The sequence below is a fragment of the Phyllostomus hastatus genome, unplaced genomic scaffold (genome assembly GCF_019186645.2).
Source record: "Phyllostomus hastatus isolate PE091 unplaced genomic scaffold, TTU_PhHast_1.1 phas_scaffold_182, whole genome shotgun sequence".
Taxonomy (NCBI): Eukaryota; Metazoa; Chordata; class Mammalia; order Chiroptera; family Phyllostomidae; genus Phyllostomus; species Phyllostomus hastatus.
Window position 1 is genome coordinate 22,493,948 of NW_025334013.1, and position 27,046 is coordinate 22,520,993.

The 27,046-nt window shown below is 48.3% G+C and overlaps 1 protein-coding gene across 5 annotated transcripts in view; it reads right to left on the minus strand.

Annotated features, from left to right (window-relative positions):
* The window catches only part of DLGAP3 (DLG associated protein 3), a 79,024-nt gene that overhangs the window by 17,381 nt on the left and 34,597 nt on the right, over positions 1-27,046 (minus strand). For all 5 annotated transcript variants that reach the window (XM_045859978.1, XM_045859983.1, XM_045859982.1 and 2 more), the window contains 5 exons: positions 18,222-18,304; positions 15,632-16,789; positions 11,268-11,473; positions 10,892-10,964; positions 171-384 (listed from right to left, as the gene is read on the minus strand). In XM_045859978.1, coding sequence (XP_045715934.1) covers positions 171-384; positions 10,892-10,964; positions 11,268-11,473; positions 15,632-16,738 — 1,600 coding nt within the window. In that variant the 5' untranslated portion in view covers positions 16,739-16,789; positions 18,222-18,304. The remainder of the gene's footprint in view (positions 1-170; positions 385-10,891; positions 10,965-11,267; positions 11,474-15,631; positions 16,790-18,221; positions 18,305-27,046) is intronic.

Sequence of the window (27,046 nt, forward strand, 5' to 3'; positions counted from 1 at the left end):
CTCCACGTGCTGCCACATACAGAGCGGAGGGTTGTTCTCCCCATCATCCACTCCAGAGGGGCAAGCGATCTGCCCAAGGTCACACAGCATAGCAGTGGCAGGGGCCCCAACCAGAACCCAAGGCCCTCTCCAACCTTGGGCCTGGCTGAGGGCAAACTCGGCCTACTCACAGGAGCCGGGCCTCCCTGAGACAGAGGCAGGGGCAGCAAGGAGGGGCAGGCAGTCGTCGTCTTGAGAGCAGCCGGCCTGGATGGCCCGGAGGTAGCTGTGGCTCCGCATGCGGAAACAGCCGGGCAGGTCCAGGGCGTCCACGGCTTGGGATTCAAGCTCCCCAAACACAGACCCGCACACAGCCTCCAGTTGCTGGTTCAGCTCCTCGCTGAGCTGGGGGACAGGGGCCAAGAAGATAGTTATTGGGGAGCTAGGATGGGGTGGAGGATGTCTCTGAGGCACTCTACCGCAAGAGTAGTCTAGATCTGCAGAAGCTGTCTCTGGGCGGACTCTTTTGCCTTTGGACTATAAGAAACCCTCACTCTGCAAAGAAGGATGGAGGTACCTTTGCCCTGTGCTGCTGCCCAAAATGCCTTAAAGCCAGACTTAGGGGTCCAGTCTTTCCTGTAAATACTCCTCCCTTCGCTCCATCTATGCCTCCCCTAGATGTGTGGCTGTACCTTAGCCTCCAGACCACCCCATCTTCCTCTCCCCCTAGTCCTAACCCCCCCCATTTCTCTAACCTGATCCTGAGGGACAGGACCAGGGACCCAAGAGCCACCTTCCTGCCCCATATGGTGGTGGGGGGCTGCAGGGAAGGCCACCTTTTATTATTTGTGATCCACTACATTGCTGATTGAAAGCAACATACACACACACACACACACACACACACACAACAGGGCAGACATAAACAGGCAAGTGATAGAGCAAAAATTATTAACCTTCAAGTGTTCCAGCCACTGCCCCCACCCCCACTTTCTGCCCATGCTGGTTCCTTCCCTGCCCTCCACCTCTAAGGAAAGCCCAGCCATTGTTGGATGAGCTTCTCATTTTTGTTTCTGATATTTTGTGGTGCAGAATCCATTATGTTTTTTTAAAAATTAAAGCAACTCAGAAAAAAACTAAAATTTTATTCACAGAACCATGTCACACAACACTGCCCTGAGACTAAATATACCACAGAAGCTGCAGCTTCTTTTTGTGTTGTATATTTGTGTTGTATGAGAAAACTGTGCAAAGGAAAAAATAAAGGTAGGAAAAGAAGGCGGTCCAGTGGTAAGCTCTATACCCAGAGCACAAGATGGGTGCACACTTGACCCTGAGATTCACAGCAGCCAAAGCATCCAGGAGTACAGCCTCTGGGTTGCCTGCATGGTTATGAAGTGAGACCGACCTAAACTCAAGCACTGGCTCTGCTACTTTCTCAGAGAGGAACCCGAGAAAGTTACTTAAGGTTTTGGGGCCTCAGTTTAATCACCTGTCAAATGGGAATGATAATGGTGCCATCTTCATGGTCTATTTGAAGGACTCAAAAAAAAAAAAAAAAGAAACCTGTGAGACACTTGGTACAGATGCTGGCACATAGTGAGTGCTCAGTCAGTGTCATCTGGGGGTCCCGGGGTCTACCTGGGAAACACCGGCCAGCACTCCCGTCACTGAGCCCAGGAGAAACTCTCCCATGAGTGATTTACAGCAGCCACGGAATGAAGTCATGGACAAGAGCCGCAGTGGCATCCACACGGTGTGACAGCAAGTCTGCCATGGCTGCATCCTGTGTCATCTCCCAGGAGAGACTCATGGCATCATATTTATGTGCAGCCCACAGAGGCCCAAAGGAGCAGCTTGATTTATGGGTGAAATGCAGTTCAATGTCTCCATACCTGAACCTCCCAACGCATAATATAGTATCATGAGATTCTACATCAATTTGAAAAGGAATCTCCAACCCATTCTACCAGTGGGCAAACTAAGGCCCATAGAAGCAGGTGAGGATGCCCAGCTTGTAAGTGGTAAAACCAGTTAAATGCAGGTTTCCTGGCTCTCATGCCGGGCTGACTGACCATCAGAATCTCCCATGGAGCTTGTTCAAACAACATTAACTAAAGCCCCACTTCGAGGATCTGAACCCAGGGCTATTTAACTATATGCCTGTCTTTGCTTTGGCTCCTTTGAAGCTCAGAGCCAAATTTGCTGGAGAATCAGACTCAGTGGTTCCAATATGGAGCCAGTAATTTTAAAAAGGACTGTCTGGATTTCTTTTGGCAGCTTTTTCTAAAGGAACTTTATTATAGGTGTACAGAAGTCATAGGCCATGGAAAAATCAATCCAAGATCCTGTGGAAGTTAAGTTTGCCCGCATTTGACTGGCATAAGCCACATTCCTGCGGCAGCTGCAGCTTCACCATGGCTCTTGTGAGTCTCCCTCTCAGTTTCCTATCTGTGGACCTCTGGGGCACCAAGGACCAGCAGTGGCAGGGTATTTGCTGAAGCTCAGGAGCTGCTCTAACTCCTACTACTTCTAGGCTGGGCTTAGGGAACTCCCCCACTGGAACCAATCTGACCCAGAGGGTCCCTTGTGGGACCCAGAAGAGCTGACCTAACCCTAGCAGCAGCATTCTGGTCTCGAGACAGGATACCAGGGATGGAAGGACTCTCGCTCTGCAGCTTATCTCCATACCTCCAGCCCTCTTCTGTGTGTAAAGCATGAGGCAGACTATCTGGCGTGCAGCAGATGCGCTAAGTGAACATTAGCTACTATTATTAGTAGCAGGAGGTTCTTAAGTCACAGTGAAAATGCCTCTGAGAGACCTCTCTTTCTCAGGGGTTCTGAAGCTCTTGAAATCCCAACCACATGCTATTCCCACAGTTAACTCCATATGAGGTGGGGGTGAGGTGAAGGTGGGTGAGAAGTTCCCTGGGGCCACGCACCTCCCATCTCTACAGGCCAAGAGAAGGTTCTGGAGTTCCAACAAGAGACCAGGGCCCAAGGGAAATACAGAATCATAGAGTCTCTCGGAGGAACATTGCACTGGAGTTGATCTTTACTGGATTATGATTATGACGCAGTAACAGTATACTAAGGATTCTTCTATTATCCTGGATTGCCTTCCACCCCACTCCCCCAGCTCCCACCTTCAAGAGAGACAAAGTCAAAAGAATCCGCTTGGGAAGTAAAAACCTTAGCCTTTTTCCAAACCAGACTCAGAATCCATAATATTTCCAAGGGTATGGGATATCTAGAAAAAAATACTTTGTTTGGGACTAATTGGAAATTGTCCATGGTAGAGTTGGTGGGTCCAGACGGGGGCCAGGCATCGGGCCATATACCTTATGTATGTCGTTCAGTTTAGATATCCTTAAAAAACCTTCCCATTTCAGAACACTCTAAAACACTGGATGAAATATAACAAATGCTATTTTATATGCATAGCTGAGCTCACAAGAAAGCAAGATAAGTCCCCAGAGGACAAAAGCAAAGAGGAGCTGGGAAATCAGAATATTAACTGTGTGAGCCGAGCCTTCGAACAGCCCAGTGGAGGTACAAGGGGAGGGGAGGGGTGGCTGGTCTCAGTAACCAAAGGGCTTAGGTTTTAACACTCACTTGGGGGCAGCCGTAAGGTTTTGTGCCCACATGAAGCATGGTATTGGAATGAGAACCTGCATAAAAGTAGGAAAGGGGAAACCTTTGGTGAAAACGTGGAGACTAGGAAAAAATATTAGTAGACAGACTGATGATAAGGAAGCTATCCTATAGTCTAGGCACTGTGGGAAATAAAAAGGGAACAAGTCTTCTAGGAATTTGTACCCACAAGCTAATCTTCACACAAACACAGGATTCTGTGTCTGCATGGGCCTGCATGGGCCAGAGCCACCGAAATTAAAAATTAACATAAAATGGTCCCAGACTGAGAATAGTCTAATAGAAGTGATTGCAAAATATTTTCTGCAAACCTATTCCTAACCCAGGCTGCCCAGGATTCTCACAGATAAAGCTCCATCAAAGATCAGCTCATTTTAAACTGACAGACAGATAATCTCTGACATGGCCCCCAATAATTTCGAACTGGCATTCCCACCTTTGTGCAGTCTGCTCCCACTGAGTATGGACTAGACTTACCGGTCCACTTCCAATTAATGGAATATGGCCGATACAATGGACTATCACTTTTGATATCTGATTACCAAAAGGCTGTGGCTTTCATGTTGGATATCTACTCTTACTCTCTCTCTCAGAGCCTTTGCTCTGAGGGAACTAGGCTGTTATGTTTGAGGAGCCCTATGGGAAGTCCCACAAGTCAAGAAACTGATGCCTCTGGCCAACAGCCAGCAAGGATCTGAGGCCTGTGGGCTGCTCTGTGAGTGAGCAGGGAAGCAGAGCTCCCTCCAGTTCAGCCTGGAGAGGACTGCAGCCCTGGCTGACACCTTGACTAAAGTCTTGTAAGACACTGGTCCAGGTGGCACCCAGCTATGTTATGCTCAGATTTCTGACCCACAGAAACTGTGAGACAATAACTATTTGTTGTTCTAAGACACTATGTCTGGGGTAATTTATTCTGTAGCAATATATAACCAATACAAACTATGATATAAACAAGACCTAAACTGTTATGGAGTTAAGCCATTGAGAATTTAAGTTTCACCTGTAACAGCAGCTAACTTTACCTTAGCTAAAACAGATTAGCTTTCAAACTAATGTGTTTAAAATTTCTAAAATTTAACAGATAAAACTGAAAATATAAGAAGAGAATAAAAGTTTTGAAAAAGACTACAAAGATTTGAAAAGGCACAAAATCAGATTTCTAGAAATAAAAAAAAGCCAATAAAGTTAAAAACACAATCGGTTAAATTGTAGATGAGACACAGTTGAAGAAAAAATTGGTGAACCAGTAGATACGTCTGAGAAACTAACCAGAAGGGAGCAGTGAGACAAAGAGATGGAAAACACGAAGGAGAGGTTAAGACACATGTACGAAAGAATAAGAAGGTCCTACATACAACTAATAGGAGCTTCAGAGGGGAGACTAGATAGAATGTGGAAGGGGCAATACTTGAAAACATAATGATGGTGGCTGAGAAATTCCTGTACTTGCAGCTTCAGGCCTGATAAAGAAAGGAGGACACGAAATCCTATTTCACCAAGACAACTATATAGCTGGACAAAACTGTCAAAAGCAACCACATCATCACTCTGAAAATCAATCAAAACATTTATTAATGAAAACTACTGGACTTTGGGTAAGAACTACATGAGTCTGTGGTATTTTTGCCTGGGGCGGCTCTCATTACCTGAGCTCCCAATAGTTCAAAAAGGGTGAGACAAACTGTGAAAAACAGCTGCTTCACTGCCAATGGTAAAGGGGCCTCACTTATGCCCTGGCTGGTGTGGCTCAGTGGATTGAGTGCTGGGCTGCAAACCAAAAGGTCACGGGTTTGATTCCTAGTCAGGGCACATGCCTGGATTGTAGGCCAGATCCCCAGTAGGGGGCATGTGAGAGGTAACTACACAGTGATGTTTCTCTCCTTCTCTTTCTCCCTCCCTCCCCCTCTGTCTAAAAATAAATAAATATAATCTTTAAAAAGAGGGGGGGCTCACTTAATTCAGAGTATCATCAGTTAGAGTGTCAAGAACAGGAAGAGCCAGCAGCACTGAGGGACTGAGGTTTGGGCACTGTTTGGGGAAAGCTATGGACTGGCAGACTAAGCAAGGATCTAATGGGGGAGTTAGAGGGGAGTGAGATAGCCATAAGCAGTTTTATAAGCTCTCCACAAATCCTGAGTTAACTAGCGTCTGGGTGCATGCACAAGAGAAGCTGGAGAGGCCCTGAGCCAATGAAGTCTGTGCACATGTATAGAGGAAACACAAGGGAGGGAGCCTGGTGAAAAGTAAAAGCCAGGGCAGGCCTGAAAACACCCTAAAGGCTGTACTCCCTAGCCCACATATAGAAGCAGAAACAGAGAGGAAAAAGTCTTACCGACTTGTGGATTTTGAGCACAACCTCTCACCAATCTTTGACTGAACAGTAAGCTATGCAGACATAACAGCAACCCCTAGAAAACCAGGCTTAAAAATAAAAGCAAGAATTTGCATTTGGCAGGAAAGTTGGATTTTACAGATATAGCCCTGAGAGTAACAAATAAACAAAACAATAGCAACTTTCAAGAGGTAAAGTAAGAATCCAAAGTTGCTACAATACATTAGCTAAAAATGTTCAGTATTTAACAAAAAATTATGATACAGTCAAATAAATAAGAAAATGCAAATATTCCCAAATGTCTGATTTACCAAAGACTACAAAGCAGTTATTATAAATATGTTCAAAAAAGTAAAGGAAATCATGTTTCAAAATTTAAAGAAAAGCATTGCAACAATGACTTACTGAATAGAAAATCATAACAAAAAGATATAGATTACATTTTAAAAAAAGAAACAAATGAAAATTCAGATACTGAAGAGTACAGTAACTGAAATAAAACAATTCACTAGAAGGGCTCAGAATAAGAAATGACCAGTAAACTTGAAGTTAGATCAGTACAAATTATCCAATCTGAAGAATGGAAGGAAAAAAGACTAGAAATGAACAGAGCCTCAGAGACCTATGGGATGATATCAAGTATAGCAGTGTACATGTAATGGGAATTTCAGAAGGAAAGGAAGGGGAAGGAAAGATATTTGAAGAAACAATGGCCCAAAACTTTCCAAATTTGATGAAAAACATTAATCTACAGATAAAGAGGCTCAACGAACCCAAGTTGATTAAAAATAAAGAGATCTATATCCACACACATTACATTCAAACTGTCTCAAGTTGAAGCAAGAGAATAGCAAGAAGAGAATAAACTATCACATACAGAAAAACAACAATACAATTAACAACTGGCTTTTTATCAGAAACAATGACCTCTAAAGGCACTAGAATCATACAAAATGCTGAGTGAAAAAAGTGTCAAACAGAAATTCTATACCCAGCAGACTATCTTTCAAAAATGAAGTAACAATAGCCTTGGCTGGTGTAGCTCAGTGAATTGAGCACAGGCCTGTGAACTAAAAGGTCATGGGTTCAATTCCCAGTCAGGGCACATGTCTGGGTTGTGGACCAGGTCCCCAGTTGGGGGCATGTGAGAGGCAAGCAATTGATGTTTCCCTCCCTCTCTTTCTCCATCCCTTCCCTTCTCTAAAAATCTTTAAAACTTGTTTAAATAATTAAAAAATGAAGTAAAAACACATTTTCAAATAAATATAGACTGAAGAATTTATTGGCAGCAGATCTATCTTATAAGAAATGCCAGTGGAAGTTCTTCAGACTAAACAGAAGCAACACCCAATGGGCAACTCAAAATCACAGGAAGAAATGAAGAGCACCAGAAATTGTATATATGTAAGTAAATATAAAAGACTCCATAAATATATTTTTCTCACTTCTTTAAAAGAAATAAGATTGTAGAAGGCAATTTACCATGTCATCATTGGTTTACAATATTTGTTTACAATAATTGCAAGTAAACATATATAAAATAATGTATATAATAATAACAACACAAAGAGAGGAGAGAAGAAGATATATTGGAACAGTGTTTCTGTATTTTACCAGAAAAATTAGATATTAATAAGTCAGGATACACATTGTAATTCCCAGCACAACCACCTAACAATCTGAATAATATTGTAAAAGGAATTCACAATAAAGAAATTAAAGTGTTACACTAAAAGTATTTTTATTTAATGCCAAAGAATGTAGTAAAGAAAGAACAGACGAACAGCAGTTACACCACGCAATTCAGTTCCATCCATAAGCACATTAAATGTGAATGGACAAGATATGCCTATTCAAAAGGCAGGGACTGTGAGACTGAATATAACAGCGAGTAGGTTGCAAGTAAAAGGATGGAGAAAGATGTACCAGCAAACAGTAACCATGAGAGAATTTTCCAGATTTGAAAGACGTGAATCCTCAGACTCAGGGAACGTACGTACACATCATAAGGAAACTTCCGAATACCAAAATCAAAGACAAGACTTCAACAGCAATCAGAGAGAAATAAAAATCACCTACAAAGACAATTCTATGAATAACAGACTTCTCAACAGCAACAACGGAAGCCAGTTGACAAAAGAATGGCATCAAAGCACTGAGAGAAAAATGAATGTAGATCTAGAATATAACAAACTAGATTATGTTTAGTTTACTACTTAATATTCACTGACCAATTATAAAGGAAGGAGTGAAGTGTAAGCAGATACAGTGGTGGGAGGTAAAGATGTAAGCATATACAGTCAAGCAGCTGGTATAACAATGACAATAAAGATTAATTTGAAGTGGTAACAATAAGATGGAACTAAAACACTGGGCAGCAAGCAGCGTAAGGGAATTTTGAGGAGATCAAAATTAAAGTGTACTAAGGTTTTTCCATTGTTCAGGAGATGGGTAGAAGAAATTGTCAACTTTAGACTTTGTTAACACAAATATGCACATTAAAATTATAAGAGTAACCATAAAGAATGAAAACAGAATACTAACTGCCAAGCCAGCATGATATTTGGTGGGGAGAAAAAAATGAAGAAAACTCAATTGACCCAAAAGAAGGCAGCAAAGAAGTAAAGAAGCATCACCCCAAAGGCAGGACATATAAAAGGCACAAGGTAATATGACAGAAAGAAATCTAAGTATATCAGTAAATCACAATGACTATAAATGTACTAAACTCTCAAACAATTGTTGGAATGTGTATTTTAAAATCTATCTATAAACTATTTACAAAAGATATACATAAAACATAAGGAGACAAAATTCTTTTGAAAGATGGAAAAAGATGTTCTGGGGAAATCTAAACCAGAGCATAGACTTAGGGGCACAAAACATTACTTACTGTAGACAACAGAATGACATCTCAAGTGTGTTAAAGCTGCTTCCCCTTCTGTAAAGCAAAGATGATAAGCTACACCTCTGAGGAGAAATAGTTAATGTGTTCACAAAGTGCTAAGAAGAAGAATAAGAAGAAGAAAACAGAGAAGAGGAATAGGGAATGTTGGGATGGGGGAGGACTAAAATTCACATTTTACGATATTTGGGGAAAGACTCAAAAGAACTGAAGGAGCGATCCATGGGAGTGTCTGGGACGGAGCAGTCCAGGAGGAGGGAGCAACAAACGCAAAGGCCCAAGACTGGAGCACAGCTGTGGGGTCCCTGGAGCAGCAAGGGGGCGTGGCTGGAGTGGGTGATGGGGGGTAGGGGGGGAACAGTGTGAGGAGGGGAGCTCGGGGCAGCAAGAGCCACACCATGCAGGGTTTTACATGTCACAGTAAAGCCCTTGACTTTTCTTCTAAGTAAGCAGAGGGTTTTGAGCTAATATAATTCTATTTGTAAATGGTCACTCTGACTATACAGAGAGAATGAGTGCAGGAGACCAAACAGGATTTGCTGAAGCACCGAATGTGGGATGGAGGAGAGACAAGGAAGCCAAGGCTGACACAAGCTTTTAGACCAGAGCTCTTTGAAGGATAAAGTCGCCGTTACCTGATATGGAGAAGACATCGATGGAGCAGGGAATTTGGGGGCAAAGGGTACCGGCAGTTTAGTTTTAGACATCTTAAGTTTGAGGTGTCTACTAAACATCTAAGTGATATTTGCCATTAGATAAGTATGCCTGGCATTTATGGGAGGACTTGGGCCAGAAATATACATTTGGGACTCATCAGGCTCTCAGAACTGTCAAAGTCACGAGCCTGGATGAGAGGAGCTCACTGAAGAAGTAAGTGTGGACAGAAGTCCAGGGAACTAAGCCCTGAAAAACGTCAGTGCTCAGACCCTGGAGAGCTGCAGGCACGGACTGAGAGTCAACAGCCAGAGACAGAATCTGGAAGAACCTAAAAGGGATGGTGTCCTCAAAGCCAACTGAGCAAGGTGTTTCAAGAAAGAAAGTTTCACCACCTGTGTGAGGTGTTGCCAACAGGTCAGGTAAAACAAGGACTGCGTATTAACTAGTAGGCTTATGTGATGTGAAAGATAGTTCTGCCGATCAGATTCCCTGACTCAGGAAATGTAACAGAGAAATGCTGAGAGACTGCAGCAGCAAACAGTAGGAGCCAATGCAGACAGCCTTTTGCATTGGTTTTCGCATTGCTTTTTCCCCCCCAGCAAACAGTAAAAATAGCCAGCCTTTATGGACTGCTGGCTATGTACCAAGAACACTATTATGAAGCCTATTTTTACATAGGAAAAGTGGGGCTCAAAAAGTCAAGTAACTCGCCCCTGGTCACTCAGCTGGTAAGTAGCTGAGCTGGAATTCAAACCCATCTCATGCATTTAATTACTAAACTGCCTGCTTCCCTTTGGCTAAGGGAAAGTCTACACTTAGATATGGAACTCACAATGGTAAAGTACGAATTTGGGGCCAGGTACCTCGTGTTGGCATACATTTTCTCACTGAACAATCACAAAACCCCCGTGAGATAAATACCACTACCACTGTCATTTTAAAGATGGGAAAACAGAGGCACTGAGAGATGTCTTGCTGGTGACCCCACAGGTGCTGGTGGTGGGGAAAGAACTCAGGTGCAGATTATTTGAGACTGAAGCTCTGCCTGCCCCATCTGTGCAACCAATCCTGCCATTTGCACCGGGAGGGCCCGGAGCAACCAGACCAGGACAGGCTGGGGAATCTGAGAGAACTAAGGTTGCCCTTACACACTCATCACTTCGAGGACACTTGGTTTTTAAGGACTCGACTCTGAGATCCCCAATCCAAATCAGGCCCAGGAGTCCCAAAGCAGGCTTTCCAGCTCCCCAGAATCAGACCTGTGCTCTCTGCCTCGCCAGACCTTTGATTTTAAGGCCTAGGCCGAGCACAAGACTGAATCCCTTTCCCACCCTCTCCTTCAGGCAGGCTGGGCCTCTCCCTACCTGTCCAGTGGTGAGGGACCGGCTGTAGCCAGGGATGGAGCTCCGGGGATGGATCCGGGGTGGCACGCAGCAGCTGGGAAAGGTCAAAATTTCAGATCCGCATGGGGGTCAGTGAGGAGGCAGGGGAGGGGAATGAGAGCACCAGGGCCCCCAAGCAGGTCCCATCCCTCAGGAACCCCCAGACAGAGATGCCACAGAAGACTCCTGGGTAAAGGGACTCTCCCAAAGAGGCACTCAGAAGCTATCCCAACTCCCCAGTTAAACCTTAAGCAGGGAACAGACCAATACTCACTCTACACACGTCTTCTGCAGGGACCCAGTATCTGCTGCCCACTCCCTCTGCACCCCCACCCCACCAGGCCCTCCCAGTCCTTACTTGATCCGGGCCTGGTCCACACTGGAGGAGCGGCGGGAAGTGAAGCGCCGAGCCACTGCTTTGGGAGATGTCTTGGGGCTGCCATCTGAGTCTCCGCTCTCCTCATCCCCCATGGCTTTGATGTAGCTGCCGCTCCGCATCCTGCGACAGGGGATCTCCCCATCCTTGCCCCCAGTTGGGTAACCCCCCCAGTCATCTTGCGGCACCTGCAGGGACAGGGGCCTCTGACTCTCAGACACAGCCCTGCTGCATCTGCAGGCCAGGACCCCCTTCCCCCACTGCCAGTGAGAAGTGCTCTACCCCCCAACCTGGGCTGGCCACACTCAGGAGCCTACAGGCTCAGAGCAGGAGACACGTCTCAGGCCATCCCCTCCCTTATGTGAGATGCCTCACCATCCTGCAGGAACCTTCTGCCACTCAATTCAGGGCCACCTAGAGAGTCTGGGTGGGCAGTGACATACTAGGTGCCAAAAGGTTGAAGATCAGAGGCCAAAGTGACCTTTCAACCCACCCCCAGCAGTGAAGTATCACCCAACCTCAGTCACCTGTCACTTCTCCTTGTCCTTCATCCTCATAACCTGCTTCTACTCCCAAACCTCCTTCTCTCCTGCCTCTCTGCTGTGAGGAGCCATAGAGGGTTTTAAGCAGGTATGTGTCTCAGAAAGAGCGTCCCAACAGTCCAAACACTGGATGGATTGTGGAGGACCAGGAGGAGGGCAAGGCTCAAGTGGCAGGAGAGAAACCAATTAGGAGGCAGATGCTGTTATCCAGGCAAGAGATGATGAGGCCTAAATTAAGACAATGACAATGAGGAGGAAGAGAAGATGGAAATGAGAGGTGTTAAGGAGCATCAGTGAGCCTGATTAGATGTGGGGGGTGAGGGGGCGGGGAGAGTGGAGGGTGACTGGGAGGCTGCTGGCTGAGGACCTGGGGGATGGTGCTGTCGCTCACTGAGCTACAGGATTCCAGGGAAACAGGTTTGGGGGAAGGAGGTGGGCTCAGGGTTGAGCATCTTCAGTTTGGCAGAGGACTGCCGAGCAGGTGGTTAGATGCCTGGTTCTGCAGTTCGGTGGAGAGATCTGGGCTGGAGGCAGACACGTGGGAGTCATGGGTGGCAGCTGAATCCATAGGACTGAATGAAAGAGCCCGGGGGGTGGGGGGGAAGAAAGAGATGGGGAAGGATCTACTGACATTTAAAAAGGGACTGCAAAGAAAGGAAGAGGAGCCTATGAGGTCACCTGAGAAGGAGTGGGCCGAGGGGTAGGAGGGAAGTCGGGAGAATGACATGTCATGGAAACAGGAGACATTTCAAGAATAAAAGGAGTTGATAATGTCAAATGTCAAGTGCATTCAGAGTTTAGTAATTCAAGCTCAGGAGTTAGACAGATCTATGTTCAAATTCTGGCCCCATCACTTGCTGATAAGGTAAACTAGAGCAAAACAGATTAATTGATCTCCAAGCCTCAGTTTCCTCATCTGTAAATCAGTAATGATAATTGTGCCTACACTCCAGAGTTGGTGGGAAGGATAAATGTGCCAATATAGAGTGCCAGCACATAGTAAGTGCTCAATAAATGCTAACTATTATTAGTATTGGCTTTGAAGGGTACCTTTTAAGGCAGGCTCTCAAGATACCACTGCCAGGGCATGTCAGAGGATGGGGTGTGGAAGTCAGACTGTAGCAAAGGGGGGAGTGAAAGTAAGGGAAGAAGTGGGGTCTCTGGTCTAAGAACTTGGTTATGAAGGGAAGATAGGAGATGGAAGGGGGAATGGGTTTGAGGAAAGTTTTTTTTTTCAGGATGAGAGACTTCAGCATGTTTTCAGGATGAGGAAGAGGGCCAGTAAAAATAGTCTTCAGATGGGAGGGAGGAGTGCAGGCCATTCAGGGGTAGAGAGGACCCTGGAGAGATGGGTTGAAGCCCTGCTAGAGGCATCAGCCTGGGGCTGGTGGTCCCGGCATCTCCTGAGCCGAGAAGGAGGGGGATGAGGGTGGCCGGGGCTCTACATGAGTCTATCAGTGGGCTGATGGAAAAGTGAGGGAGCCCAGGATGGTTAGCTAACACTATAAATGAAGGTGCAGGAGAGGGGGCTGGGGTAGGGAGGGAAGATTTAAAACACCTGTTATTAAAAAAATCAAGTTAAATTGGGGGTCAGACTGGAGGTCTGAGAGGGGTCGGGGGTCAGGAGAGGGAAAGAGACTCTGGGGATGAGACTGGGTGAGGGGACAGAGATGAGTGTGCACACAGGGACCCAGGGATTGGGATGGGGTGCCTTGAAGGAACCCACAGGGAGGGACAGGGCTGAGGGAGAGTTGCGGTCCAGTGAGAGGAGCAGTCTCCGTAAAAGGTTTGGGGACCAACAATGACACCTCGTCTGAAGCAGTCAGCCTCCCCTGCTTTTGTGCCAGAGGGGCACGAGGCTGTCTGGAAGGTCCCTGCAGCCCCTTGTTCTCCCCCAAACGGGTTCAGACCTCCCAGGCTTAAGATGCCCTAGAACCCCAGACTCTGATGGATCATTCCCTTTTCCCGTACTGCACAGAGAGGAGCCACAGGCAGGTGGAGAGAGGCAGGCTAGCAGATGGGACAGCCAGAGCACGCTCTACCACACTGCAGGCTTCCCACTCCGTAGCCACTGCGGAGCTCCGGGCTCCTCTGCAGGACACTGTGAGGTGCATATTAACAAGGAAGCCCCCAGGGAGGTCAGGGCAGCCCTGGAGTAGCAGCGGGAAGCAGCGGAGTGGCAGCGAGGCTCTAGAAATGACAAGGGCTCAGTTACGGGAGAAGGGTCAGTACTCCCACCTCAGCCCTTTTTGTTAGACCCTTCAATTGCCAGCTTAGACAACCTCTGTATCCAGGGAGGGTCAATCCAAGGCCAACCCAGACGTCCTGAATCCTAGCAGACTCCAACCTCCCCTTCTGCTTCCCACCCCTTCCTGCTGCCACTGTGACCCACCTGTTCCCTTGAGCTGTCATGAGTTCCCCACCAGGAGAGCCCTCACGTGTGAACGACTTACCAGTAAAACCACTGACACCCAAAAGACACATGCAAGCTCGATTCCCACTCATTTGAACACACTGTGGCTCCTTCCTGGTGCTCTAATCCATAATCCACTTCCTGGTGCTCTTATTCCTGAATCCACATCTGCACTGAGATTTAGTTCAGGGGACATTCTTCCCAGAAGCTACGCTGGCCACCATCACTCCAGGGTAGGTGAGATGCCTCCTGTCTGCGCCCATGGTGCCCACCACTCTCTCCTATCCCAGCCTTATCACGCTGAGTTCTATCTGCTTCCTCACTTGTCCCACCTCTAACCTGAGCTCCTCACAAGCAGCATCTGTGTCTGCATCTTTGTATCCACAACACCCAGGAAATACTCAGTGAGTGAACAACTGCGGACTATGTGGACTTTGGGTTGGGGGGATAACCCTAAGTCTGCTGGACTCCTAGAATTTGTATTGAGTTGTCCTCCGAAAACTATGAGAGGGCTCAAGAAAACAACATCTCAGGGGGTATGGGAGGGCTGCCTGAGACAGAGAAGAGGAAGGCTAAAGGTGAGGTGAGCCCCTGAGCCCATCTCAGTAAAAAGGTAGAGAGTGGACAAGTGGGATGAGTGAAAGAAAGCTCCCAAAAAAGAAGTCAGAGCTTCTAGTCTCTTCTGCAGAGACCACGGACAATGTGAGACAGCATGGGGACAGCATGCCAGCTCTCCGCAGCACCATCCAATCCCAGGAGGCCTTGCTCAGACTTCAGTGTGACCCCCAGCCTAGGAAAACCCAGGGGACAGGCTCCAGGGTTCTTCCACAGCCTCATGGGTGTCCTACCACAGGCACCCAGAATGACAAACCTCAGCAGAGGCACACTCTGCCCTGACCTTCATATTCAAACCATAGCCGGACCACCCAGATTTGAGAAGAGAGGTCTGGAGAAGGTCGGGGGGGTGGGAGGAAGGCGTGAAGGGCAGGAGAGCTGCTTTCCAACTGCTGACCCCCAGTCTCAAGGGAAGCTACAGCTAGAGAGTACCATGCTGTCCTGTCCACAGCCCACCCTCAACCCCATTCTGCCTCCACCCTCACAAGACAGAGGCCAGCATAGCATGTCCAAAACCGCCAGTCAAGGGGAAGTTTTCCTGGCACTGAAACCCAGCATCCAAATGGGAGGGCCCTTTCATTGCACAAGTGGGGAAATTAAGGTCCCATAGGGGGCTCAAGGTCTTACAGAGTAAAGCAGGGCAGAACCTCCCTGCATCCACACCCTCTATCATGGCGACAGCTGGCTCCCATCTGACCCTTTGCTTACCATTGCTTACCGGGCGACCACACCATGGGGGCGAATGACCCTGTTCCCCACCCCCACCAAAGCCTCACCTGCAGATAGTGATAAGTCCTGGTTTTGGCCTTGGCCTCTGGACCCAGGAGCCCCTTGCCTGGCCCGGCCCCTGGGTATCCATCCCGGCCCTGGCCGACCATCATGGTATGCCAGGCACTTCGCTTGACCGATTGTCCATCCAGAGACATGGACATGCCAGTGCAGGCAAGACAGCGGCCTTCTGACCCACCCGAGCGCCCCTTGAAGCTCAAGTCCCGGTAGGACCCATCTGGAGCCTCCAAGCAGAAGGGGCCACCTGGCTCCCCGGGAGGCCTCCCGCCCGCCAGAAAGCCACTATCACTGTCCAAGTTGTCATCTGAGCTCCACCAGCCCGCAGCCTTGGCCGGGTGCCGCCCATCCCCCTTGCGGTCCTTGCTCTTGCTCCTCTTGCCATGCCGGGACTGGTGGTGGTGGTGGTGGTGATGGTGATGGTGGTGGTGGGAGGTGTGGGGGCCTCCAGAGCCTGGGCCAGAGTAGCTGTCTCCCCCAGAGCCACCTCTTCCGTCAGCCTTGGGCCCATTATAGTCCCGCTTTCCCGGGGCCTCCAGAGAGTGGGACTTGGCAAAGAGCTTCTGCACGGAGTGAACCAGATGCCGGATACGGCTGGGGCTCTCGCTGCGGGCCTCGGGGGCAGAGCCCGACCCCGGCCCCGGCCCGGGCCCGGCGCCTGCCGGACCTCGCTGGTATGGTAGCGTGTGGAAGCCATCCTGCTGAACCGGCAACTGCTTTTCAAACTGGTCCAGGAGTGTGGGAGGCAGGCGGGGGGCACCCTTGCCCTGTGGGTGGCCCACGCAGTCTTCACAGGTGTCGAAGGGGCCCTGGCCGGGGTACATCCTGGGGAAGGTGCTGCTACCCCCGCCAACTCCAGTCCCCCCTGGCCCTCCCTCGGGGCCTACCGATGGCCCCTCACTCAGGCTCAGGGGCCCTTCGGGAGAAAGATGTCCCAGGCCACCTCTCGGGGCACAGAAGCGGGGCTCGGTGGAGAAGGCCTCCCCGGAGCCCAGCAGGTACGGGGCCCTGGCAGCTGGGCCCACGTCCATATGCTGCTGGTCAGCAAAGCGGGCTGGGCGGGGATGGCTGCCTCGGTCGCCATGGTAACCCCTCATGGCCTCAGCAAGGGCTCTTCATAGTGTTGGGGGCCAGGCCCCAGGAACCTCCTGGGGAAACAGGGAGAAAAGGGATTCAGATTTGAACAATAGGCCACTTACCTAAAACTACCTTTTATTAGGTATTCTGGTATCCTTTCAGGTAATGCCTATCAATTTATGGTGATTAATTGTACTGTCTTTCCACCAATGGGCTTAAAGTCCTTAAAAGAGTCATACTAGACAAAGACACTCGCAAGGGCACAAAATAATACCATCATTCATCAAGTGCTGCAAATTTGATACTTATTCACAAAAGGAAATGCCCTCAGCCAAATGAGCTTTTTTAAATCCCGGGGTTGTCAAAAATAAATGCATACACAAACTGATGGACAACATATTCAGAGAAACCAGTCATTAGGTGAACTGGCTTTTAACAAGCTGACTTTAGGCAAATTGATCCAGAGCCACACGTCTGACCCATCCCTACCCTCTTGCACTGCGGTGAAGAGCCAGGCCTCAGGGTCACAGCTCCCAGCAGCAATAACCAAAAGGAACACTGACCCAAGTCTATATATCCAACTTGATTATGCAGAAAAACCCCTCCCCTTCCTTCCACACCCTGTTCCTTCCATCCGTCTGCAGGTTCATTCTCCCTCCCCACCAGGACTGAGGTAGGAAGCAATAACCTGAGATGATTCCTTTCCTCTTCCGGGTTTCAATTATTCTCCAATGAAATGTCCCCTTTTCCCTTTCACCCCCGCCTGCCACCCCCATTCCACTAGAGGGGAATCATGAAGGGAGGAGAAATCACAAACGGGAGGAATGTACAAGGCAGTATCTGAATCCTAAACTGGGACTGGAACCCAGGAGTCCCCCCTCCCAGGAGCAGTGGGCTCGCAGGGCAGAGAGGTGATGGAGAGAAAACGTTGGAAGCAGTGTCCCTGGCCCCCATCCCAGGCTTGCCAAGGCTACAGGACAGAGAGGTCAGCTCTCAGCAAGAACTGCCTCCAATCAGGACTCCAGCGCTGCCAGGACAGGAGCTGTGGCAGGAGGGGGTGACAGCAGGAGGAACAGGGACTGAGATGCTGGCAGACGGCGCCCTCCCTCATCCCAGACCAGGCTCCTGGGCCATCTGCTGACGAGGAGGGGATAACAGCCTCAAAGACTCCAGACAACAGCCCCTCCAAGACTCGTCCTCCCTTGCTCCCCACCACCACCTCCCAATGCCCAGCACGTTTCAGGCTTCCTCCAGATCCTACTCACAGCCCATCTCCTATTTCTTGAGCACTTGCTATGTGTACCAGGTACTGCGCATAACTAATCCCACTGAAATCCTGTGTGTCGATATTATTCCCATTTACCCATGAGAAAAATGAGCTCAGAAGGCGCAGTCACAAAGCCAATAAGTGGATGAGTCACTTTAAATCAAGATTCAAACCCAAATTACTCTGATTTTAGAACCTCGATCTAATCCCACTTCCCAGACTCTCCTATCACTCACCATCCTGGGCGTCCCATCCTTGGTATCAGGATCGCCACCACCAGGCAGAATCCTAACTTCGGAAGGCTCAGGACCACTGGCTCCTGATGGAAAAGAGAAAAGGATGGTGAAGAGAGCAAAGGGGAAAGATCCTCCCAGAGTCCTCAGAGAACAGGCCCCTGGCCTTGACCAGTTCCCTTCCCAACCCCCTAAACCAGGATTGATTGTATCCCCCATGATGCAGAGCCTTTGGACCCCCAGGGAAATGAGGTTGGGCTTCATTATGCAAATACATGGAAATGAGCTTACAGGTTGGACTACCTCCAACTGCAGGTGTCTTAGAGATCTGTCCATGGTGCTGAGCCACTGTATTTTCATTGCCCTCAAATATGATTCCATTCCACAAAAATTTGTTCAGCAGCTACCATAAACAAGACTCTGTGTGAGAAGTGTATAGAGGTGCTATAGGTGTGATCCCCGTCATTGAGGGGCTTATAGTCTAACAGGGAACAGCCTCTTACATAACAGGGTTATTTTAGGTCCCTGTATTTTTACACAAACTGGTCCCTCCTCCTAGAATCTCCTTTCATCCACCTCCCTCCCCCAACCCTTTCCCTTTCCCACTTGCTCATATTGAGCCCCACCTTCCCTCAAAGACTTTCTGTACTCTTATTCTGGGTTATGCCTCTCTATTGGGCTTTTATAACACCCTGGGTTCCCCATGAAAGTAACTATCATACTGCATTGAAATTGTCTGCTTCAGTTTCTGTCTCCCCAACTAGAATGTGGTCTTCTGCAGGGTAGGAACCAAATCCTATTTATCTCTGGACCTCTAGCACCTAACTCAGGGATTTTCCCAGGGCAGGTCCTTTACAAATGTTCACTAAGCAGATGATTAAGTGACTATGTTGGAAAGAGGTACCAAGACATTAGGCTAGTGCAGATGAGAGCAAGACCAGATGCAACAAAGGGAAACTGAGGAAGTCTTCCCAAACAAGAGTATGTTTGAGATGGGGACAAGATGGCTGTGTGTTCCACGGACAAAGGAGGTGGGGGAGATAGAATTCCCAGTGGTGGAGACAGGAGGCACAAAGGCAGGAAAGGTGAGCAAAGAAGGAATTCTGAGGGATGGGGTAGGAGAGTCCCAGCGGACATTTAGGGTTTGGCAAATGCTGTCAAGACGTGGGAGAGAGAGAGTCAGAAAGGAAGACGACTCTAACATTTCCAACAGCCGTGACTGGAAGACTAATGATGCCATTATTAGACACGGGGATATCAGGAAGAAGAGCTAGCTTTGCAGGCATGATTAATAGTAGTGGAAAAGATGCAGTCAGACATCAGGAAGAACTTCCTGACCCCGAGGGATGAGACAGTGAAGAAGATTGTGGAGTCTCCTGGGAAACTTCCACGAAGGAGAGGGTGAGCACACTCAACCCCCAGCCCACCCTGTGGCCTGGGCTGGAGAAGCCATTGTTTTTCTTGCCTGGAGGGAAACTGGGTGACCTGGAAGATATCAACTGCCTGACTGTAGGTGACAATTCTCCTCCATTGCTCATCTCTGGGAAAGCAGAGGTGACTTTAGACCAAGATAGTCTTGCAAGCCGGTATCCAAAAAGCACCTGGCAGCATCTCTCTGCTTTAGAAAGAAGCTTGGAGAGCCTGGTCCTTCATCCATGGCATGGTCCTCCCCGTCCTGCCCCAGGCAGGACCCATGTCTGAGACTCACAGCAGGAAAGGCCACTTTGGCAAAAACCAAGGTTATCTTATTTGCTTTGATTGTGGTCACATCGAGCTGAAGCCTCATGCTGAGCTTCCCAGTGGTGGACATTCCCAGAATCCCCCTCACCTCACTCCTACCCCTCACGGGTGCTGCTGCCCAGTCACTGAACCCTCATCAACATCTTATCAAAGGTCAGTCTCTTTAGCATCAATCCACATTCTCCCAGCTCTAGCCTCAGGGCAGATGGGTCCCTGTAATTTCTCCTCTCCAGAAAATCCACCCCCAACTCCCTTATTCATGTCTGATAGGGCAGCACTGTCTAGTGGAAAAGTCACAAGCTCTGAGACCAGATGTGTGACACTAGCCAAGTGACCTACCCTCTTAAGCCTAATGATACCCGCTTACCTAGCTCCCAGCATTTTTAATCTCAAATTATACTAGGTATGTGAAACCTCTTTATAAACTCTAAAGGATTATACAGTACAATCCCTATATAAAAGCCTTTATTTTGGATTTCCAAAATTTCCAATGTCCAAATAGTAAGCAAGACAATCAAATCCCAATTACTGGAGGAAGAAGATACCCAATTTATGGATTTACTAAAGAAAAGATTTAATTGATATTGATGTAATTATATAGGCTTTCTCCTTTGTATTATGTTTTATGATCACATTCCTCCTGATGCCATCTTAGTACTAAACATAATTAATAAGAAGGAAAAACAAGAGGAGAGTAACAATTTGGTTCATCACCAAGCCCTCTGGATTTTGCTTCCTAACAACAGATCTGCCCACTTATTTCCATATCCACCAAATCATTGTTAGCTGACTAGTTGAAACTCCTTGTCATCCTCCTTTCCCCTTTCCCAGCCTCCCTTGGTACTAGAGGATACATCATGCACTTTTGGCTAATGATCCATACATAAAAATTGGATAAGGGTTCTTAGGGAAGATTGTATCTTTGTGATAAAAAGGAGTTAGGCTTGCTAATACCATCCTTCTCCCCACCCCCACCCCCACCTTTCTTCTCAGCTTGAATGCAACCACAATGCTGGAGCTAGGGCAGCTGTCTTGCCACCATGAGAGAAAAGCCTGGGGAATTGCAGAAATGCTCGTCCTGGAGCCAGTGAGCCATGGAACTAGCACAAGCAGTTGCCTTCCTCCAGGCCTAAATGTGGTAAGAAATAGACTCTGTATTTAAATCACTGTTGGCCAGATTTTCTGTATTTGCAGCAGAAAGCACTGTTAACTAATCCAACTACCTCAAAAACATCACCTCCTGCCTAGACATCTGCAAAAGCTCCAAACTGCTCTCCCTGCTTCTGTTCTTATCCTAATGCAATCCAAATGGTCATTTGAAAACATAAATCTGATGATGTCGCTTGTCTGCTTAAAACTCTTCATTGGCTTACTGATGTTCTTAAGATAAAACACTTTAACCTGTCCAACAAGGCCTGCAGGGTCTGGCCCTTCCCAGTTTTCCTACCTCCTCTCACAACATGCTCCCCTTACTTCCTCTGCTCCAGCCAGGCCAGCCTTTTTGCAGTCCCAGGATCCCTCCCATCACGGGGCCTAATGCCCCTGTCCAGAAAGCTTTGCCTGCCCACCCCTGCCTTGCTAACTCCTACACACCCTTCAGATCTCAGCCCAGTTGTTGCTTGCTGGGGGAAGCTTTCTCTGGCCTCCCTGACTAGGTCAGATCCCCCTGCTGTTTGCTCTCAAGGCAATGTGAACCTGGATAGCTCTTAAATCATTTCCATTCTCAATTCGAGTGACTCAGAGACTGGCTGTCTCTCCCACTAGAATGTAAACTCCATGTAAGTGCAGGAATTTCATCCATCTTACCCGCTGCATTATCCCCAACCTTCGGAACAATGCTTGGCAAATGACAGGTGTTTGCTGAGTGAATGTGAGCCTACAAAGAACAAGATCCTTTCACTGATGACATTTTATTTAATCCCCACAACTATTCCAAAGGATAGATATTATCCCCCTTCCCAATGCCCAGAAGAGGAAGCTGAGGCTTGAAGAGGCTAACTGACCTGCCTAAGGTCACAGAGTTGGTGGCAGAGCCAGGAGTCAAACCCAGAGTGGCCTCACTCCGATGCCTTAGCCTTCCTCCTACCTGTGAAGCCAGCCCTGAGAAGCCAAACTTATTCAACGCCATTCTGAAGTAAACGCAGTAATGAAAATGAGATTTTTAAAAGAGGAAACAAATAAAGCAGCCTCACACATACCACATACTCTATGGCTAACTAGAGTGCGGTTTAGCCTTTTCCCCTGTGTGCTGAGTACCGAGTTTGTTGCAAGTCCAAGGTCAGACTAGTAGAGAATAAAGGAAGCTCCCTGCAGCCCTGTGACAACTCTGGGTGCTGGTGTTATGTTCTCCATTTTCCTGCTCCAAGTCATCTTTCTGCAATCCCAGGACACAGAGAGCTGCCCACATGGTGAACCTCTGGACCCAGGGAAGTGGTCACTTTTGTAATTGCCTGTGGCTGGCTGGCAAGGGGGGAGTGAAGGAGTCTGGGAGAGTGGCGTGTGTGACGAATTCTCTGATGCAGCTCAAATCTATCTGGAAATGGAAGCAGTGGCACACATGCCGTCACCAAGAAATTACCCAATTTAGCACCAGCTACACAATCCAGCAATTAGTTTCTTAAACCGGAACTTGCTGGGGGCTGCCAGGCTGGCGGGGTTGTTGTTACAAATCTCACTGGGAAACCAGCTGTGTAATTCACCAGGAGGTTGTCACTGCCCCAAGCAATTACCTTCCAGAAAAAGAATGGAAAATAGGGAACGAAAGGACTGCAAGGAAGGAGTCCGGGCGTTTTCCTCTCCCCCAGGGCCCTGTCCAGCCAGATCGGTTGACTTTCCTTTCTTGTGACCTAGGCGGCTCTCAAACTCCCTGAATCAAAGCAGTTATCGGTAAAGACTCTCTGGGTTCACGTTCCTTTCCCCTCACTTACTAGCTCGGTGTACTTGGGCAGGTGATTCACTCCCTTAGCTTATTTTCTCATCTGTAAAATGGGGATGATAATAGAGCCATCAGAAAGGTACTAATGATATGATGCTTAACGAGACAAAGCACATAAATCCCTTAGTCCTGTATCAGGCTGAATACGCAATAAAGGTAGGGCTCATTACATGTACTTTCATTCTCATGACTTTCGTTGGTTTATAGCGTGTCCTTGGGTAGGTCACTTAATCTCTGTGGGGCAGCCATCTGAGACCAAAGGTACTCTGCTGAGAAAAAACAGTTCTTCCTCAAGATTATCCACACCCAGGTGCCAGGGATCCAGGAGTGTTTGACAGTGTTCCAGAGGCTAACACAAAGCAATGCCTTGGGCACAGATAAAGATTTCAAACATCCAGTAGTAACCAATTCACTCCTTCCTCACAAAGCTGTCTGGGAGAGAGAGCTGTAAGCTGGACATGATGGTCCAGATGGCAGCAAAGGGGTACAGTTGCTCCCTTGCTGGGGATCAGCCCATCTAGTCCCTCCACACTGGAGCCTATGAGGTCATCCCCATACCAGTTCCAACACAGCAGAACTTACAGCGGGTGAGGCCTGGAACTCACTTGACTGCTGTAGACCTGGGCACTTCCATGCCTATGGATGTACCGTGTGTGCCCTTGGGACCCCCAAGTTTCAGGCTTTGCCTAGCCATCCCCTTTTCCTGTGTTGACTTAATCAAAATGGCCAGGATTCTGTCTCAGTTTCTCTGTCCAGCCCTCCGCTCCCCCTCCACCCTTGTCCTGACAGCAATTTGGGTGGCTGGGACTGTGTGCCCCCTGTGAAAGGGGTAGCACTGGGGGGCCTTAACACAGAGCCTCTGACCTGTAGCCCACACTCCGGAGCCCGTGGGGAAGCACTCCACCCCTAGCCCCCCACTTCTTCCTGCATCCGGGTTTGCCTGAGCCCCCTTGACCATTTCAACACTGGCTTTGCCCAGCTGCCTTTTGCAGGATCTCTGTCGCTGGGCTAGTGACCTTGCCCCTGGCCTCTCTCAACCCCCCTACCCAGCCCTGTTGTTGAAGACTCAATATGCCTTGCACCCAAACCCAGCCCTTAGGACCTGGGGGGAAACCTCCTTCTCCTACTCTCACTGCCCCAGAAAATGGAGAAGGAAGGAGAAACAAAATAGGAGGAGGGAGGCTGAGAGCCTTTTTCATACACCTTTATTACCTTGTTTGATCAATTCTTCCTGGGGGTTAAGGTAAGAATTTCACAGAAAATCGACTTACTGCTCCCAAACACTCCAGACATTTAGGCAGACCCCAATCTAAATCCATCTCCTGAACCCACTGGACAGTGCTCAGACTGTGACTAACCCACTGTGCCGGTAATCTCTTTGAAAATCCCACTTCAGGGGGCTTTGCACTTGATGTTCTCTCTGCTGGAACGCTCTGCCCCAGATACTCCCATGGCTTTGTCTGTCTCATCTTCTGGGTCTCAGCTCAGAGAGGCCTTCCTTGACCACTCACTGAAGTCGAGCCCTATCCTCCACATATGCTCTGCCTCACCTGTTTCATTGCCTTCGTAACACTTTCTGCTCTTTGCAATTATTTTCATTATCTATTACATGTTTATAGTACGTCTCCCTATAGCAGAATATAAGCCCCAGGAGGGGAGGGACTATGTCTGCCTCATGTGCTGCAGTGTTCTTGGTATCTAAAGCAATGCCTGGCACTAACAGATGCTCAAAAAATATCTATTGTCTGAAGGAAAGTCTTCACTTGCTGTCCTCAGCCACTCTACTCCTGTGCCCAACAGCTCATAGAAAGGGACCTCCACTCCTTTTCCTCCAGAGGCTTCAGGGAGTCCCTGGAGGATTCAGTATTAGAAATCCAACCTGGATTTCTGTTTGCCTGGGCTCCTGTTAAAGAGCCCCCCCCCACACACACACACACACATCAAGCATGCCAGAGACAGCCCAGCAGCCCTGGTGGCCAAAGACAGTGGCATCTGAGAGAATGAGAGGCCCTTGATTTGTAGACCCCTTCAGCCAGGGCTGAGGGACCCTCTTGCAACTCCAGAAATCTGGAACGGAAGGCTCAGCAACCTTACTGCTAGGTGTTGGGAAGACAATCATCTGCCTCCAACCATTATATTGCAACTTACCTGCATGACCACGAACACAAGGTGTAACCTGTCCTAACCTCAATTTTCACATCTGTAAAATAGAGACAACAACACCTACCTCCTAAAGTTGTGGCAATGGATAAAGAAACTGATCTACCCAAGGCCACTGGCACACATATCTCCACATATTGGCTTCTCCTGACTTGAGCACCCTAGTGCCTTTTATTTGCGTGTACAGTATTTGATGAGATTTGGGCGGGCGCTGCCCTGGCTTCCAAAATGCTGCCAGACCTGAGCCAGCCAGGGCCATCAGGAAGTAACAGGTGGGATCCCAACCAATGTCAAGGTCCACTGGGCAGCAGCTTCTCATGTAGACTAGGCCCATGGCCTTTCCTAGCTTCTGGCCCAAGTGTCTGGTTTCCCTATGGAGTCCAGAGCTTAGGGATTGCCTCCTGGGTTACCACACTGTCCTATAAGCCCTCGCTCTGTGAGCAGGAACAGGGGCTGCCTACACCAGGGCCTGTCTCCTCCTCTGGGCCTCTCTCATAGAGGAGATAAGCACAGGACTGAGCCCCTCACACCTAGTTAGTTAGCTGACTGCCAGGTTCACGTGGTGGCACCTTCTACCCCTCGGCTGTGCCTGATCCTGCCCCAGCCTCCAGGGTATCTAAGTCCCTGCTCTCATCTCTGGACTCTGGGCTTAGCAGTAGTGGGAGAGAGCATGGGGAGAAGAGGCAGCACAAACTGAGAGATCCTTCCATATGGTAGGCCTGTCTTCCCAACTTTGCCTTCTGATGCAGTTCAGGGAGCCTGTGTTCTAAGAAAGCTTCCCTAAGAGTGCCCTCCCCATCAACCCCAGGTCACAGCCATTGCTACCTCATCTGGGGGCCCATACTTCAACACAGTAGGGTAAATATTGGCAGGCTGTGAGCTCTTTGAAAGTAGTTTTCATCTGATCTATCTCTGTATGGATAAGACCTGGCATACAGTAGGTGCTTAGTAAGTTCAGGATTAGCCATGGATCCTGGATCAGGATTGAGCCATGAAGAAGTAGTACCCCCAGCTGAGGCATAGGGAGAAGGGGAGAAACAGGGGAAGGCAGGAGGGAAATAACTTGCTGCAGCTGAACCAGGACTCAGCAGGCAGAGCTGGTCCAGGGTGATGTGGGTTTCCTGAGGAGCTGGAAGCATCCTGCCCAGGGAGGCATGAAAGCAAAGGTGGGAGGGCCACTTTAGAAGCTGGTAAAGGATGGATTCAGGCACTGAACACATTTCAGACCAAACAGCCTCTGACATCTAAGGCTCAGAATGGCTACAACTGGGCAGACATTATGCTCAATGCTTTAGATATACTTCCTTCCTGTAGTCCTTGCAACTACCATTAGATACCACTATTACTCCCACTTTATAGATGAGAAAATTGAGGCTTAGAAATGTAAAGAAAATTTCCCAAGAGAGATTTGAATGTCGGTCTCAGTCCAGACCCAACACTCCGAACCACTAAGAGACCAAGTGCTGGCAGGTCTAAAGTAGTGTATCTCTCTGACCAAACTGGTGTGATGAGGCCAGGTGGCCCCCCAGTGAGCCTTGACTCACCACTCAGCCTCCGGGAACCTCCTCCCCTGCCATCCCTTCCTCACCCTTGGGCATACGTATTCCCAAGACTTCTTATTCACAATTGAACATACATGTTCATCCAGAGTCAGATCACACAGCCATGTAGAGTCATCCAACATGACTCACAGGGCATTTGTTCCCACATACATAGTCATCATCATGTAATGTGCACAGATGTTCCTACAGGGTTCACATGCATGTGCATTTTTATCCAACGGACACTGATACTCGTGTACACAGAAGCTGCACATACACAGAACCTTACATGCATGTCCACATGCATAGAACTTTACATGCATGTCCACCCATACAACAGGTAGACATTTTCACTTCACATCACTCAGGCACTCACATCTCAACAGCATACACCAACCCTCCCCCAACAAGAACTTTATCCATTGTTCCCCGATCCAATACTAGGCCCAGGT